We start from the raw sequence: 16,694 nt of genomic DNA, 5'->3' as shown, positions 1-16,694 counted from the left end.
AAAAAAAAGAATGTGTTCTCTTTCCACCACATTCTGTTCTTGGCTGGGCCAGGAAGAAGCTCATCTCTGCAAGGAAAGCACTCAGGGTCTCCTCTCCCTCCTGCTGTGCATCTCTGAGGGAGTAGATGCGCTGCTGGCCACTCAGGGAGGAATCAAATATTAACCAGACCAAGATGAGGGGCTTTCATTTACCACTTTAATTTATAAGAGCAATGATTGCCAGGAGCAAAAGGAAAACCATGTTCTTTGCTCTGTGCATGAGGAGAGAGGTGCATGCTGGGAAGCAGGGATCAGCAGCCACTCCCTCCCCATCCCCCATATTTTACTCTCTTCTTGTCAAACCACACACACACACACACACACACACACACACACACACAATAGAAACTCCCAGAGCCTTCACCTACAAATTCTGCTCTTTTGAGGAATGAAGGAAGCCCTAAATTTTCTGATACGAGACACCCATCCACCCAGAGACAAGGACCTACAGTGTCTAATCCAGGGCCTTCAATGATGACTAGATACTAGGATTTCAGGGAGACTGATAAAGAAAGTCCATGTGCCCAGGTTGTACCCAGGCTGGTAAGACCCAGGCAGCAGCACCTTCTAAAACTCCCCAGGTGATTCTGATGAGTAACCAAAACTTAACTCCACTATGCTAAGAGTTTGGGACTGAGACAAACTCCCTTCTGATGCTACTTCTAAACTGGGAACCTGGAACAAAGCACCTGTGGATTTGTAAGGTTTCCTCTTTCGAGGAGCAAGCAACATTTTAGTATCAACCAAGTTCCATCCTATTGAGGAACTTCTTAAGCAGGAAGACAAACAACTCAAAACCATTTCAAGGAGTCCCTGAGACCGAGGGGACTCTCACTACCAGGGTAAGCAACAAAAGCAGAGTGTTCCTATGAGACTAGCAAATTGCTGTCAAAGACTCTCAGGGGAGAAAAGCTACAAAAACTGAGACCAGCCCAGCTGCCTGGAAAAAGCAGAAACCAGCTGATATACCTGGGCCCAGTTTAAAGCAGATTCACTTGAAAAGGGCCACGTGCAGCGAGTTCCAGACTCTCAGCTTTTTCGAGCTGTCACCCGTACTGGGGTGGGCTTTGCTGATGGAACAGTCTTTGAGTCATTTCTGCTGCAGTAAGTGACCCCTCACCCATTTCCATGTAAGTAACTCCAGTGAGCTCATAACTCAGCAAGCTGGACTTTGGTGATATCTATACTTCCTTCTTTTGTGGGCTTATATATGACCTAGGTGATAAATCCACATATGTGACCCAAAAGACTCAGAATGTATAACCTGTGTTTCTGTTTAGTACAGTGGGACCCAATGATGCGATGGATCACATGAGCCCGGAGGATAGACTCCAGTGGGCTTTTCCTGTCCTGTTCTATGTTTGGGGCCTGGACGATCACTAACATGTATGTGTCTAAGGCATCACTCAAATGGGAGTCACCCTTGCTGGAGGGAGCAGTTGAAGCTGTCTGTCTTCTGAGGATGGAAATGTGCACATGAGTAAGGGGACAGAAAATATGTCAGCCACTCCCTTCACTGAAACCCAGCAAGGCCAATGAGAGAGAGGCCAGCAGACTGACTAGTGATAGCTCAGGAGTCAACTGCAGACAAAATAAATATTCGGGAGTCCATTCCAAGCTAAGCGAATAAACTGGATTAAATACATGACGGGGGGCAGGGCTGGTCTTTGCAGCAGGACTGTACTCAGTTATTCTGGAAGAAATGGTGAGAATAACAGAGAACAGTTAAATGCCATGTCAGAATGCCTTACCTGCAAACACTGAGGGTGGGCAGCAGAGGTCAAAGTAGGAGAAACAAGATGCTCGCAATAACCTGAAAGTGCCTGTCTCAAAGACACTATTTACCAAGGTAAAAATATCCCTATCCAGGAAGAGGCTGGCAGCACCCTCCTTTGTGACATTCAAGGTTAACTTGACCGGTAACAAGACAGATGGACATCATGTCCCCCAGACAAGGCTCGCTGAGAAGAGCGTCGCAGTGCCTCTATGAGTGCCCTTGTCGAAAGCGAACCTCCTCAATCAGAACGTGAGGAAACAACAAATAAATCCATCGTGACATATATCTCATGGAATCCCTGGCCAGCACCCTCTAGAAGTGTCAAGGTCATAAAACTCAAGGAAAGCTCAAAGACGTCGGAGGGGACAGACATGACAACTAACCAGCGTAACATGGTGTCAGTGTGGAAACGCGAGTCCTCAGTAGGCTAGCTAAAATCATGTGAATGCTAATTTTCTGATTTTGAGAATGCCCAGAAGTTACCCAAGGTGTCAACATTGGAAGCAGGGGAGGGAGTGTCCCATGTAGGTTCATAGAACTTTAACACTTCTGAAATTACTCTAACTGAGATGTATATATTTTTACCAATGTTCTGTCCATTGCCGCCAGCTGGTATGTCTCACACACACACTGTAGACACACTGTCTCTAAGCTGCATGCCTCTGCTCTGCTTACCCCACGCCCCCACACAGGGTAGATGGAAGGACAGCTTCAGGACCAGACAGATGCAGAGTCTAGCTCTGGGGCCACCATCTACCAGCTAGCTTCTGGTCTTTCTCTTGGCTAATATCACCAATATCTACAGTTGCTTCCCCAGAGAGGATATCCTGTCCACAGTCTCCCATTCACCCACATTCTTAGTTTTGGTTCTTAAAGACAATTACTCCCTCCAAAGTGCCTTTTAGGTCCTATAGGTCACATGCTGTCTTTAGCACCAGCATGCTTCCTGTCTGCTTGCTAACTTACTGACTCCCAGCTCCACCAGGCACTCTAGCTCCATACACTACCACAGCCTCTGTTCTTAACTTGGCATCAAGCCTGCAACCTTTCAAATGCTGGCTGCCATGCCCGTAGCTTGTCTGTGTTATTTCCTAATACCTGGCTCGGCTCCCGCCCAGGCCCGAGTATGCCAGCGGAACCCCCGTGACTTACTCATAAAACTCTGCAGCCGGTGTGAACTTGTATTTGGAGTATTTGGTATGGTCGCCCAGCACCGAGGCATTGAGGAGTTTGGGGTCAGTACAGTTGGGGCTGTTCCAGGAGTGGCCGCAGTTGGTCCAGGGCAGGTTCAAGGTGAAGGATGCAAAGAGGTAGTAAAGTGACCAGGCAATGATGACATTGTAGTAAAAGCCGACATAGAGAGCAATGAGGATCACAGCATAGCCCACTCCTGTGTGGGGACAAAGAGGTCAGGCTTTCCAGGACTCCATCTCAGAGCTGCCCCCTCCCCCGGAAGTAGGCTCCAGGCACTGTGCACTCCTGCGCCTCTCTTTTTCTTTTCTTTTCTTTTTTTTTTTTTTTTTTTCTGGAGCACATTGTCAGAGCCTCACCCATAATCTTTTGATACTGTAGCTCTCTTGGTCAGCTTACCAGGTAAACAAAGTGCCAGGGCCTTAATGCCATATCCGGTCCTGCAGCTCCCTCAACACTTAGGCAGGATAACACAGCGGTGTGTTTTCACATTCTCTCTCCCTACCCACTGTGGAACTGGCCAGGGATGGGCTCCTTAACTAGAGACAGGCGCTCTGCCTCCAGCCAATCTTCCAAAGACCCTCTCAGCTTCCCTGGTAACTCCTTAGACTTAAAGGAGTTAAGGACTTCACCAAGGACTCCCTGGGTAGTTCTCAGCACATGTGTTTGCTGCTTTCTACTGTTGAACTTGGTGGTATTTATTTAACCTTGTAGCTGCTCACAGCCATCTTCACTAGCAATTGATAAAAAACATACCTGGGAATGAGCTACTGCAGAAGAAAACAAACAGGAAAGATTCCAGACAGTGCGGTTTGAGAACCTGAGTCAAAGAAGTAAGTGTGTGTGTGTATGTGTATGTGTGTGTGTGTGTGTGTGTGTGTGTGTGTGTTTCCATAATGAAGCCCATCACTCTGTATGCTAACTTTATAAATTAAATAATTTTTAAAAGCATAAAAAGAATATCAACATGAAACCATCTTGAGTTGGTTCTCAGGTGACCTAACAGAAAAGATGCTAATCCATGTACATTGTAAGACTTTTATGTCAGCCTGTCCTCACCACGGAGCCAGTATATGCAAGGTATTGAAAAGACTCTTGCCTCTTAAGGAGAGGATCATGGGAGATGTACCTGCATTCACTGTCTCCACTTTCCTAACCAGTGTTTGGGAGATACTGGCCATGTTCCACGACTTTCTCCCAGTAGTCTAGGGGATGAATAATGGCAGTTGTCATGGCTACTTCCCACAGACCTATTCTAAATTCAAGTACAAGTTAACCTTACAGCAGTCTTGGCTGTTGTGTTCAGCTTTCTAAGGCAGCTTTCTGCTTGAAATTGAAGGCATCTGTGATCAACTTACCATGTCTGCCATGAGAGAAAAAAGGGAGAGCAGAGGTATGTGTGCTGAGATCCCTGCTATCTTTGTATTTCCCATACATAAAAACTCTACTCATTTGCTCAACTAGTGGGGCCTAGCCTGGAGCTTCAGGCTATACCTCATGTATCCTAGTTCCTTTGTTAAACTTGAATGGTGGGCAGTCTTGACATCGCCAATGCCCATAGCCCCGTGTGAGAATTGGTCTACCTTAAATCTCACCTTGGGAGCAGACTCTTCAGGATATACCAAGAAAGGCTTTGGAGAAAATATTGGACTTGCCTAGGATCACTCCTACCTTTAAAGAAAGGGCAGATCTTCCACACCGTGGCTGCCCCCTCCCGGTTGTACTGCCCCAGAGCCAGCTCCATGTAAAACAGGGGCATCCCAGCAATGATGAGGAACAGTGTGTATGGAATCAGGAAGGCACCTACAAGACATAGAGGCAGCATTAGACCTGCGGGATAGACGTGCCTCAGAGGGCTTCTAGTCACCTCTTTGCACAGCTGTGTGCATCCTGTTCATCTACTCATCGGCCCATTTCCCAGGGCGGTAGACTTATGCAGAACCCTTGATCAACAGCTCAGCAAGCACAGTGGCCATAGTGCTCATTATCGTCGTAATGAGCGTCTGCAGTCAGATGAGTAAAGTGTGAGTGTAGCAAAGGGACAGAGCTGTGTTTCCACAGCTTCTCCCAGCCCTCAGTCCATGAAGCGCCACACGTATAACCTCCACCAAACTCATCCAAACCCAGAACCTTTGCTTCCATGTGAGACCAACCTTTGCTTTCCTCAGGCAAGATGAATGAGAGCAGACAGAGAGAGACAGCGCCTAAGGTGACACGTGAAGAGTCTTATTGTCTCACACTACAAGACTTCACATGGCCTCCCCAAACCTGGTTTTATTGTCTTTCCCTCAGAGTGTCACGGAAACCCATGAGAAACTGTTGTGGTTGGGATCACAGGGTCCCCTGGGAGACATTGTTAGTCAGAGAGAGAAGTCTACACTTCCTGATGACACTTCGGAGAGAAGATGGCTTCTCCTTCAGGGTTCCTTCCAGTTCCTGGGGCTCATCCTGCTGTAGGCTACTGAAGGACAAGGCTGTTACAAAGGGGCCATAAGAAATCTACCTGCTGAGACAGAACACGAAGGGGCTCCTTGGCCACCAGCGGCAATTCTGGTGAAATGCTACATGTCTCACTGGCAGGGACAGTTCCCTGTGTACCCTGACACCCTCAGTGAGCAACCTGGACCATGAGCTCTGGCTCACGACATGACTCAGCATTGTATGCGGGCCCTGTGATCAGTGTCAAAATAAAACAGTAGCTCCTTTCCAGGGACAGACAGTACAAAACCAGACTTTTCCTGGATTTCTGAATGAGATGCTCGAAACTTGAGTTTCTGATCCTTTCACACCAGGAAAATGAGCCAAGCCGCCAACTGTGTAAAGATGACCACATTGGTGGTTTCAACACAGGGATCAGCAGCTCCTGCTGTGGTGCAGACACTTTCCATTCAACCTCATTCGATCCTTAGAGCACTTCTACAGAGCTACATCTCTACAGATCATTGCTAACACCATTTTAAGGGTGGAAGCTCAAGCTCTTCACTACAAAAGAACTGAGGCAAAGGTACATATTATCCAGGGTCAAAACTCACCCAGTGACTCAGTGTCTGCCTCAGAACGGAGAGCCTGGGGCTCTCAAAGGTTAAAGCAGGATGTGCTGGTTCTGTTGCTGCAAGACTGAGATAGGCCAAGGGTGGAGAAGAGGGAAACTACTGCAAATTTCTATCACGCTTGTCATGCAAGGTACTAGAATCTGAGTTTAGCTTTACTACACAGAACTCCTCCAGCAGCAAAGCAGTGCTGTGATCACTTTCCAGAGGAGGAGACTGGGGTTTATGGTCAAATCAAAGTGAGCTGAGCAGGCTTAAATGTCAGGTAAGTGATAGATGTAGGATTTGGGCTCAGATATGGTTGACTCCTGAGTTCTAGGCCCAACGTACCCTGCAGATTCTAAAACATGCTGGTACAGATAAAGGATATAAATCTGATTAAGGCAGAGGGGGATATCTGAGGATCTGAGACAAGCCATGCTATCTGGTCTTTTTGTCGTAGGCTCACCCAGCACCCCACATTCTGCTTCAGGTTGGAATTCTTTGAAATATCATGTGTCAAGATCTCTTTTCTTCCACTTAACTTCTGCCTCGGCCCCACTTTCACAGGAAGAACCCTTATGACATCTGCTCACATAGCTGACAGGAATAATTGTGATAAATAAAGTGCTGAATGGGGAGGAGCATTGACTTAGGGAAAGTAACGTCCAACTTAGTGGGGACCCAGTGTATGGCAGGCCACACTAGTTGCACACAGTATTCATTTAGAACTCTCCATGACAGATAAGCACCACTCTGCAGGCAAGGAAACCGGGGATTAGAGGGGGAAAAAATTCAAGCTGCTTCTTTACACTCGGAAACATTTACAGCTTAGATTCAAAGCTTGATTTTTCTGGGTCCCATTCATGGAAGTTGAAAGTAGGTCCTGAAACAAAAATGAGTAAGTCTGAAGACTAAAGTCAGTGCGCCAAGGGGAACTGGGAGAGGGATGGGATGGTGGTTCTAAGATTTGCCAACCACAGGTCCACATTGTTTTTAACATGGCCAAGGTAAAGGACCTATACAATTCATCACAGGTCTGTTTTTAACCCAAACCCTTAACTCCAAACTTCCAGATGGTAACATCAGACCAGTAAGTCACTCAGTTTGGAGCCCATCTCTCCTGTTGCTGACTTTAAGTCACCATAAAGTGACTTCCTAGCCCCACACACTCACATATACTCATACAATGCATATCTTGTGTGCATACATGCATGTGCAAACACACACACATACACAAAGGCACACTCACACACAGAGGCACACACACACACACACACACACACATCATCATCATCTTACAAGAAAGTATCCATAGCACTGTACATTGTGAAAGAGACTCGGGCCAAAGGCCTTTGGATAGACTCAGTAAAAATTGAAAAGCATACATCTCTCAGGGCTACTGACAATTCCAGGTATCCCTCCATTATAGAGGATCTCCACTGGCAAAGAGGTTCTGGAATTTTCTGCGTAAATACTGGTTCATCAGGAGGAAAAGCCTCCAGCCACTGAGATCATTAGATAACCTCCTGGGAAGGAAAGGGGATCTGTGTGAAGGTGACTGGGGATAGGGGAGGAAGGACCACTGAGAGGAATGAGAGGGTCTGACTCTGAGGAACTAGGGTGAGGTGAGGTCACCAGAAGCTGCAGAGAGAGTAAGGTCATCTAGAGCAGCCTTCTGAGGACAGACTTCCTTTAGCATTCTGGAAAATGTTTGAGAAGTGAGAATGTGCAGGTCAGTTTCCTGAATATCTGCAGCTCATCTGTGTGATGTCACTGCCTGAGGCTCCCATCAAGCCCAGCAATGGGCCAATGCCTGAAATAGTCAGATTTGGTCCCCCTGTAGCATCTCAGGGGCTACTATCTAAGTCCAGCAAACTACCCAAACTCTTGCAGGGCTGGAACATAGTCCTCTTAGAGACATGGCTCAAAATAACAACGCCAGCCACAACAGTTCATTAAAACATATCTACTTCCTTAGTTAGACAAGGGACCTTTATTATGGTGCTGTTAAGAGGTCCAAGTTTGGAATTCTCAGCTCTTAGACGTTAGGCCACACGAGAGGCCTCTAGCATACATCGTTGGGCTCTCCTGTCCTGTGCCGCAGTTCTATTCCCTGAAGGCAACAACATCCTGACCTGCACATTTTTCAACAGCTCCTTGGAGCCATTTGCTCAGGAAAACCCAGAGCCAGGTATCTGGAACACTGTTGGGTAGAGGGACAATGGCTCCCTCACTTTCATGTGGGATTCAAGCTGACCTCCTGCCTGAGCCTTGACACTCAGGGACAGCTCCAGGGGAGCTGCACACTGTGGCCTGTAGAAGGAAGGAATCCACTTCTCCCAGGGGTCAGTGGGGGTGGGATTCAGGGAAATGAGTTTGGAGGCCACTGCCCTCTATGCAACTCCTCTCCTTACACGGTCATGTCTCTACTTGACTTGTCCTATTTCAAAGGGAATAAATCTGAAAGTTTCTTGGATGCTCACAACCCTATTACCACAGGAAATGTGACCCATACAGAACTGAGTGGGGTTTCACATCTCCCGTTTGAAACCCATATCATACAGCATGAACTTTCAGAATATCTATGGCAGACTGTAACTCCTTACAGGCAGGGTTTGTCTTCGCTGTCCCAAGGGCTGTCATTAGCTGATGAGTTTCTCTTGAATAAACAAGTCTCTGTAGTGACTCATATTGAGGGTATCACGAATGAGAGCCCTGGGCATTCTTCTGGGTGGTCCTAGAATTTAATCCTCACTTAGGCAATTGTGTTTGAAACTTCAGGGCAAGATACCCAGCAACAGTGTCACATAAGAAGGGGTGCTGCGTACAAAGAAGTAGCCGTCTCACCTCCACTGACCTCTGAGAGGAGCTGATTCAGTCTACCAGGGCAGTGTGCTTCTTGACTGGAGCTATTCCTGGGCTGGGTTTCCTTTTCCTCTATTAAATCCCATTTGGTCAAGAACAGCCCTGTAGATCCCTTTTTCCAGCTTAGGGTATCGGGCCTCTAAATGATAACAAGCCTGAATCAGTTCCTTGATCATTGGTGTGCACACTCCACAGCTAGGGTACTATGCTGGTTGGTTCCTTGTGCATGTGACCTCAATAATGTGTCACCTGAACAAGATCCTATGTAGATAACCCTGTATCCAAACTAGACATAAAGGCATCAAGTTGAAAAACCCCGGGTGTCTGTATCAGCCCCGCCCTCATCAGAGCTTTTGAGGATCCCAGGCATTTGTGGAGTAAGGAAAGTATCCTGGGAACTCAGAAGTATAGTATCTCGTGCAGGAATGCTAAGCCTGCTCCTGTCCAGGTGAGCAATCTCTAGTGACATGCTATAGACCAGATGTTCTCAACCTTCCCAGAATCCTCGAGCTTCCTTTAAACACAGTTCCTCATGCTGTGTTGACACCCAACCATAAGTTGCTACTTCATAACTGTAATTTTGCTACTGCTATGGCTTGTAATGTAAAAATCTGCTATGCAGGATATCTGCTATGTAACCCCCCAAAGGGGCTGTGACCCACAGGTTGAGAACCACCACAAAAGACTGCCTGAACACAGTCACCTAGATTTTCTACACTGTGGCCTCAGGCTTAAGAAGTTCATTTTTATCTTATCCCCTTTATCAATTTTTCTTCAGAATATATTCTATTTCTCTTAGGATCAGGAACTCATCTATCCCTGTGTTAAACATATAACCAGTATCATCAAAAACATAAAAATGGTAGCATTTCTATTTTGCCTCTGTTATGTGACATTATCCCAAGTACTTTATCTATACTGTCTGATGTTACCTGGTCCTGTAGAAAGAGCCACAATTATCCCCCTCTCTTTGCTATACAAGGAAAGTGAGGCTTAGAGACACTATATGATTTGTCCAAAGCCACCTCTCTACCAAATGCCATACTCATAGTCAAAATCAGGTATGCACAAATCCAGACATCCGCAGTCACCACAAGACCTAGTGCAGAGCGCCGTGCATTGAGGACAATCCAGAGGTCACTCCTAGGCATGCATACTCAGCCACCTGCATATTTGCTCCTTCCCAGAGACCAGCACAGACCTTGGGTTCAAAGGGAACAATCTGGAACGCACAGCCTGTCATCCCGGCAGCTGGTCTTCAGGAAGATGTTCAGACAGGCTGATCTTTGACAGTAATTCATTCATAAAATATTAGCCAGGGGCATAAACTATTGGCAACTTGATAATTTCAAAACATTCTCCAGTCTGAGCCAGTATAAACACTCAGACTTGGAGAGTTCTATGTTAACACTGGCACCAGCAAACACAAAGACCCAGGGCCAGGATGGTAAAGAGCAAGATGATGAAGCCTGGCGTGCCTACAACTGTAGTCGGGGCCTCGGGGAGCAGTGAGAAGTTGGGTCATCTCAGATTATATCCCTTGAGACCAGGAATTTTGAGGCCTGGGGTCACAATGAGTGGCATTGTTGGGATTTAAACTCAACTCTTTGGCTTCTTCCAAGACTGAAGAAAAACCTGCCTGCTCACCCATCTCTGGAGCTGAATTTGGAATTATTGAAGGAGAATGGACCCACAAAGAACAGCATGAGGTCTCAGAAGAGATCAAGGCCTGAGGACGGAGCTGTGCATCCCCTGGAGCAGGAAGTGGGAACACTAAATGAAAGTGCTCTGTCCTCCAGATGGTGAACTGGACTATGCTACCCTTCCTGAGAGCAACTGCAAACCTTCTAATCAGCAATGGAAATTCACTGATAGCGGCCCTCCCCCCTCAGTCTAGCATCCAAGAGTTCGCACAACCCAGCCCCAACTTGCCTCTCGCTCTTATCTCTCCTGGCTTGCCCTCCAGCCAGTCTGTTCCTCTCCCGAGGAGCCTGTTCCAGGTGGATGCTAAAATAGTGTTTTTCCAAGTCCTCCCTGTCCAGTTCCAACCACGGCTCTCTTCCCCTGAGTCACCACTAAACAGCTCCTCCTTAAACCTCTCTAGCAACACTTGACCTCCCATCCCTTTCCCATGGCATCCTAATGATACTGATAAAAAGCAGCAGCTACTCTCTCTGGGGCATGCATCATATAGGCTCTCGATGTGCACTGAAGCATTTCATTCTTATTCATGTGTGTAGCTGAACAAGGTGACTGCATATATGAGAAAAGGCTAGAGAGTTTGTCCACTGTCATACATGTTTGAGACCAGAGCCTGTAACTTCACACCCAAGACTCTTAATGTCTAGGTTGCACGTGCACGCACACACACACACACACACACTCACACATATGCACACATACATGCACACATCACCATCATCATCCCCAACATGTCACTGTGTCAGTTCCTATAATATTTCTGCCACAGTTTGTGCAATTGGCAGTAAGTCTCCGAGAGCTTGGGTTATTTTGTTAATATATTATTTGTTCAGTATAAGTGGGTAGGAACTTTCTACCACATTCCTAGGACTTGAATCTTATTGGGGAATAAAAACCCACAGTCTGTGCCCTCAACTTTCTCAGCCTGCTTGAGAAACAGGTTCATAAAAGACAAAAGGTGGAACAACTCAGTATAGACCACTCCAGGACCAGTATATGCTAGAAAGGGAATGTCAGTCAATGTCAAAGAAAACCTTACATCTGTGACAAATTTGCTGCACTTTGTCCCTAGGCCCCCAACTTATCCTCCAGCACACAGCAAGTGCTCTTTCCAAAACATGGCAGTGGCCAAACAGACAGTGTCAACGAGAGCCCTGGAATTAGCACCTGTCAAGCTGGCCACCTGTATTGTTCTGTTTCAAGGGGTGTGTAACAATGGAAAAGACTTTGTCACAGCATTGTAGTGAGGACTTCTGGGGACCAGTGTTCCAGGCAGACAGACTGATGGCTCATATATCCAGGTGACCCTTACAGATGCTATCATTATGGCCTACACTGAGCTAACCCAGAGAAATATTGTTGATTAATGGCCGAGTGTCTGGTGTCTAGGGACAAGCAGTCTCAGACAGTCACTAAGGACACACAACTTGCCCCAAGGTCTCCCAATTTGTCATTCTCCCCCCCCCCCCCATCTCCCTGCTTGTTACAAATATAGAATGCTACCCTTTTGTTGCTGTTACTATTGGGTTCCAAGGGCCAGAATGCTCAAATCTTCCCAGTGTCCCTGGAGGATCTGTAATCACCAAGTGAGGAAAAGTTTCACCTTTGGGTTGTGTGTCCTTTCCTTAGCTTTCTCTCTCCACCCACCAGCACCTATGGATGAGAGTGCAAGGGCCACCAGAGACAGGAAGCACCTCCTGGGACTCATGACCTTTGTCTTCTCTGGAGTATCTAATGGTGACAGTCTCGTATCAGGAAGGGCTCCCAGGACTGCTCATCGGTCGACTCTTCCTCATTGGTGAGAGCTGATGCTTCTATGTGCAGACAATCAACTCAGAGACACCTGCTCTCTTTTGGGACCACACCCTGTTTTACAAATAGTGAGTATTGTTTACCCAAAAGCAAGTGTCCAGACAGAAGAACACAGAAATGAAGAACTGTTCATTTTGGTCTCTGAAGCTTCCGACACCCCCAGACTCTTGTAAATCCTCACCCTGCCTCCAGCTGACTTCCCTTAAATTCCAAGTCAAAACCACTACATGGCATGGTGATCCAGGGACAGGCCAGTGCCTTCCTCTAAAAGCCCCTATCTCTGGGCTCTGTGCAGGGCACTCCTGAACTTACATGTGAGTGAGGTGGGGGCTGGGATGGTTTGGCCACGTTAAGCTCCAAGCCCCTCAGAAAGGAGCTTGAGGTTACTTCCGTGATGCTGTATGTGACCTCTGGGCTCATTCTGGGGCAGGTGGGTCAAATGACAGCTCATGGAGAAGAGGACAAAAGCTTGCCTGCTGAGTGTCTTCTCCAGCTTCACATGCACGCTTGCCTCAAGGTCCAGCTCAGCTCCTGACCTCTAGTGTCCTGATCTCACAAAGGCTGCATACACTAACCCCTGCAGCCCACTGGTGATCCAAGGGCTCTTCTTTTACCCAGCCTGGCGCTTGAGTTCCAAGGCTGAGTGCTTAGAGTTACTGTCATCCTGTGTCTGTCTGGAGCATCCCAAACTCTTCTGGAACCCTTTCAAGAGCTTTCTGATCTCTACTCCTCTTTTCTGCACCGCAGCATTGACTCTGAGTTCCTCACCCAACCAGACACCCTCTATTTCTGTCCTTGAGCCACTGAGTCTTACTGTTCAAGGTCCTGTCTCTATTTCCCTAACAGAGAACACTCAAATCCTATTTCTCGGTGCCCTAAAGAGTTCATTCCCCAGCACACTAAATCTGTTCCCGTAACTCCTCTTCTCCTCCACGTGCATCCCTGCTCCCTCCCCAGCCAGCCAATGCCACCAGAACAGGCAGCATCCCAAGTCCAAAAGCTTCAGCCAACCCCGCGCTCACCACCACCATTCTTGTAGCAGAGATAGGGGAAGCGCCACACGTTGGCCAGGTCCACCGCGAAGCCCACCACAGACAGCAGGAAATCAATCTTCTTGCCCCAAGTCTCCCGGGGCTGCGCGTCGCTGTCCTGGGATGCCAGGAGGCACTGGACACCGTTGCGCTCCTTCACCACTAGCAGATCGGCGGTTTTGCAGGGCCTCAGGGGCTGCTCCGGCAGCGGGTCCGCCCCGCCGAGCTCAGGCTGCACCTGCGGATTCATTCGCGCCAGAAGCATGGGTGCGGCTGGAGAGAGGGACTTCGGAGGCACTGGGGACACACCAAAGTTCTGCTTGTATGAAAGGAGTAAAAAAAAAACAATCAACAAGGCTTGCGGGCCCTGTTTACACCAACTGAGACCACCCAGGGGAAGCCAGACGTCAGGATCCGTGCGCTGAGCGGACTCCGGGCTTCCTAGGAAAGGAGCGCCTGGGTTGGGAATTTTTGGAGACTGAGGTTGTGACGCGCATTAGACTGGGACAGAATTTATAGGTGGGGACCTCCTCGGGCCGCCTTGTGGGTCGGGCTAAAGACCCCGCCGAGATCTACCTGGATCGTTCACTGTCTTCCCTCCCCTAAATGCCAAGTTTCCTGCGGGCCCGTGAGGAACTGGAGTTGACTAGAGTCCCCTGTCCAGCTACGGGGGGCGCCCTCCGACAGCACTAGGAGCCTTTGGGGACACTCTAGAGGGTGCCGCCACTCTCGCCGTGCCTCGGAGCCGGTCCGCACACTTACCGGTCCCGCGCGCAGAGCGCACTCACGTGGCGGACAGCACGGGGATCCCGGGCTCCAGCCTGGGCTAGGGCTGGGCTCCGCCGCGTGGCACTCAGGCGGGGCCCTGGGAGTGCTGCGGGCACCGGGTGGCCGGCAGGACAAGGGCTGGCTGGCTCTGGCCGCGCCAGGAGGAGACCGACTTGGTAATGTAGCCTGTGCCCCAGGTAATGCGCCTATTGCATTAGCCCCGCGCCCAGCCCGCTCGGTCTGGAGCCTGTTAGCGCTAATGCGGACTGACAGCCTGGCCGGGACTGGCAGAGGCGGGGGCGCAGCTCCCAAGGGCTCCGGGGTGGCGGGAGCCGGACTCCCAGAGACTCAGACCTGGCTTAGCACCCTTTCCAACTCTCTTCAGCAGGAGTAGAACAGGCAGCTCCCCAAAACACCTGGCTCTGGCCTTTGGACAGAGGAGAGCAACAGATTCCCAGAACTCCTGTTAAGTCTGTCAAAGGGGATGGGGGTGCAGTCACCACTTCAGTGACACCAGCATTGCCGTACACCCAGGCCACTTAGCCTACTTGGTGAGAATTTTCTCCACCAGCATTGTGGGAACTTGGTGCTCCGAGATGGGGACTGTGACTAGTGACCTTTTGGGCAGTTCTGTTTGACCTGTTCTGTTGGTTGAGAAGTCATAGACTGGGAATTTTCTCCCTGGCTTCATTTGTGACCAGGGTCTATGACCCTGATACAAACTCCTCATTCTCAAAAAAAAAAAAAAAAAAGAAAGAAAGAAAGAAAGAAAAAGAAAGAAAGAAAGAAAGAACAGAAAAAGAAAAAGAAAAAGAAAAGAAAAAAAAGAAAGAAAGAAAAGAAAAGAAAAGAAAAAAAAGAAAGAAGCCTCCCTAATGCTAAATCAAGCCTTTTTAGTCCCTATGAGTTTCCTACAAGTGGACAACACCTTCAAAGAGCCTGTTGTTTGGTCCCGGAAACAGGAGGAAAACAGGAAACACAACAAATAAATACGTATTCCTGGCTCGGTATGGGCTGGGGGCAGGTAGAGCAAAGTAAGGAAATGGGTGGAAAAAGCAGGGCTGCAAGTGTTAACAATGTGTTCTGCAGTGTTTAAGCCTGAGCAGCTTGGACCTGAGAGTTTATTTACCCAACGTCTTCTTGTGTCTGAATCAACCCTGCAGGGAGGGCCACGGAGACAGTCCCTGACACCCAGGTGTTCAGGTCTTAGTGAAGATCTTCTCTCTCAGACTCTTGCATCTAAAATCACCCCCGTTCTCCATCAGATCACCGACACAGCTTATTTATTTATTATTAATTAATTAATTAATAATTAGCTCTATCTCCTTTTTGATGGCAGTTGAACTCCAGAAGAACAAAAGTATTGTCTACCCACCTGTGTGCCTCTGTCACTAGAACTCACGAAACACTATAGAAAAATGCATGACTAAATGTATAGATATTTAAAGAATTTTTCACATGCAGGGCCAGCAACACAGGTATCCTGCGGAGAGGGTACAGAGAGGAGAAGGGACAGTCAGCCTGTGGGAGGTTCACCCTGACCTCTTGGTGACAGGAAGCAGGAGATTAGGCCAAGGGTGAACCTGAGGTTTCAGGATGAGAACTGAAGAGCAGAGGTTCCTGCTCATCAAAAGTGGTCATCTCAGGACCTCTGTGACAAACCTGTAAGGAAGGGATACACGTAATCTGAAGGTCAAGAGGTCTGTCTGAGGCCTGACATGTGGGAGGTGTTCCGAGCAGAGCTAAAAGGGTCGCTCAGATCTCCTGGTCCCCAGCCTCTGTTCCCTCCACTTAGTGTGGATAAAGACACCTGAATCTCTCTAGCTAACCTGGTATGCCCCACTCTGTTTCAAGTTCGTCCAGCTGGTGTTTGAATTCTGAGAATCTCATTCCAGAATGTTTATGAACCCCTGCCAATCCTCCTGCAACCCCAGAGGACCTCCAACCCTCCTCCTACTCATCCCATCTTTCCAGCCATACAATCAGCCCCGGTTACTAGAGAAATTCTTGAAACTCAAGTCCACGACCATCACCCGAAATCCCACAGACATCACATGGCCAAATGAACTACAGATGCAGAATTGTCTCATTTTCCCCTTTGGGGCTCTTGGCATTTATCTACCCTCTTCTCTACAATGAGCATTTGATACTTGGGCAGTTGGGGAAAACAATAACTCACAATTTTAAATGATCCCCCAACCTCTCCAAGATGATACACAAATAGAGTCAGCAGTGCAGACAAAATTTTGCTTGCCCATTTACCGCCATTAATTTTCTCCTTGCTTTCCCCAAGCCTTTCCCCATCCTCCAAGATTGATCAGTGGTTCGAAGTGCTTGCTGCTCTTGGAGGAGACTCAGATTCGGTTCCAAGAACCCACACGGCAGCTCACATCTATCTGTAAGTGCCATTTCCTCTTCTGACCTCCACAGACACCAGCAATGGATGTGCTGTTTAGACATCCATGCAGGCAAAAAAAT

General features: G+C 48.1%; 1 protein-coding gene across 1 annotated transcript in view; it reads right to left on the bottom strand.

Annotated features, from left to right (window-relative positions):
- Positions 1-13,719, bottom strand: part of SLC6A2 (solute carrier family 6 member 2) — a gene marked incomplete at its 3' end in the record, with an annotated part of 34,477 nt that extends 20,758 nt beyond the window's left edge. The window contains exons 1-3 of the mRNA XM_080936922.1: positions 13,440-13,719; positions 4,679-4,810; positions 2,969-3,206 (exon numbers count right to left, since the gene is read on the bottom strand). Coding sequence (XP_080793048.1) covers positions 2,969-3,206; positions 4,679-4,810; positions 13,440-13,713 — 644 coding nt within the window. The 5' untranslated portion in view covers positions 13,714-13,719. The remainder of the gene's footprint in view (positions 1-2,968; positions 3,207-4,678; positions 4,811-13,439) is intronic.
- Between the last annotated feature and the right edge of the window lie 2,975 nt (positions 13,720-16,694).

The sequence above is a fragment of the Micromys minutus genome (assembly GCF_963924665.1).
Source record: "Micromys minutus genome assembly, chromosome: 24".
Taxonomy (NCBI): Eukaryota; Metazoa; Chordata; class Mammalia; order Rodentia; family Muridae; genus Micromys; species Micromys minutus.
Note: the sequence above shows the minus strand (reverse complement) of the source record. Positions and strands in the feature narration are given on the sequence as shown.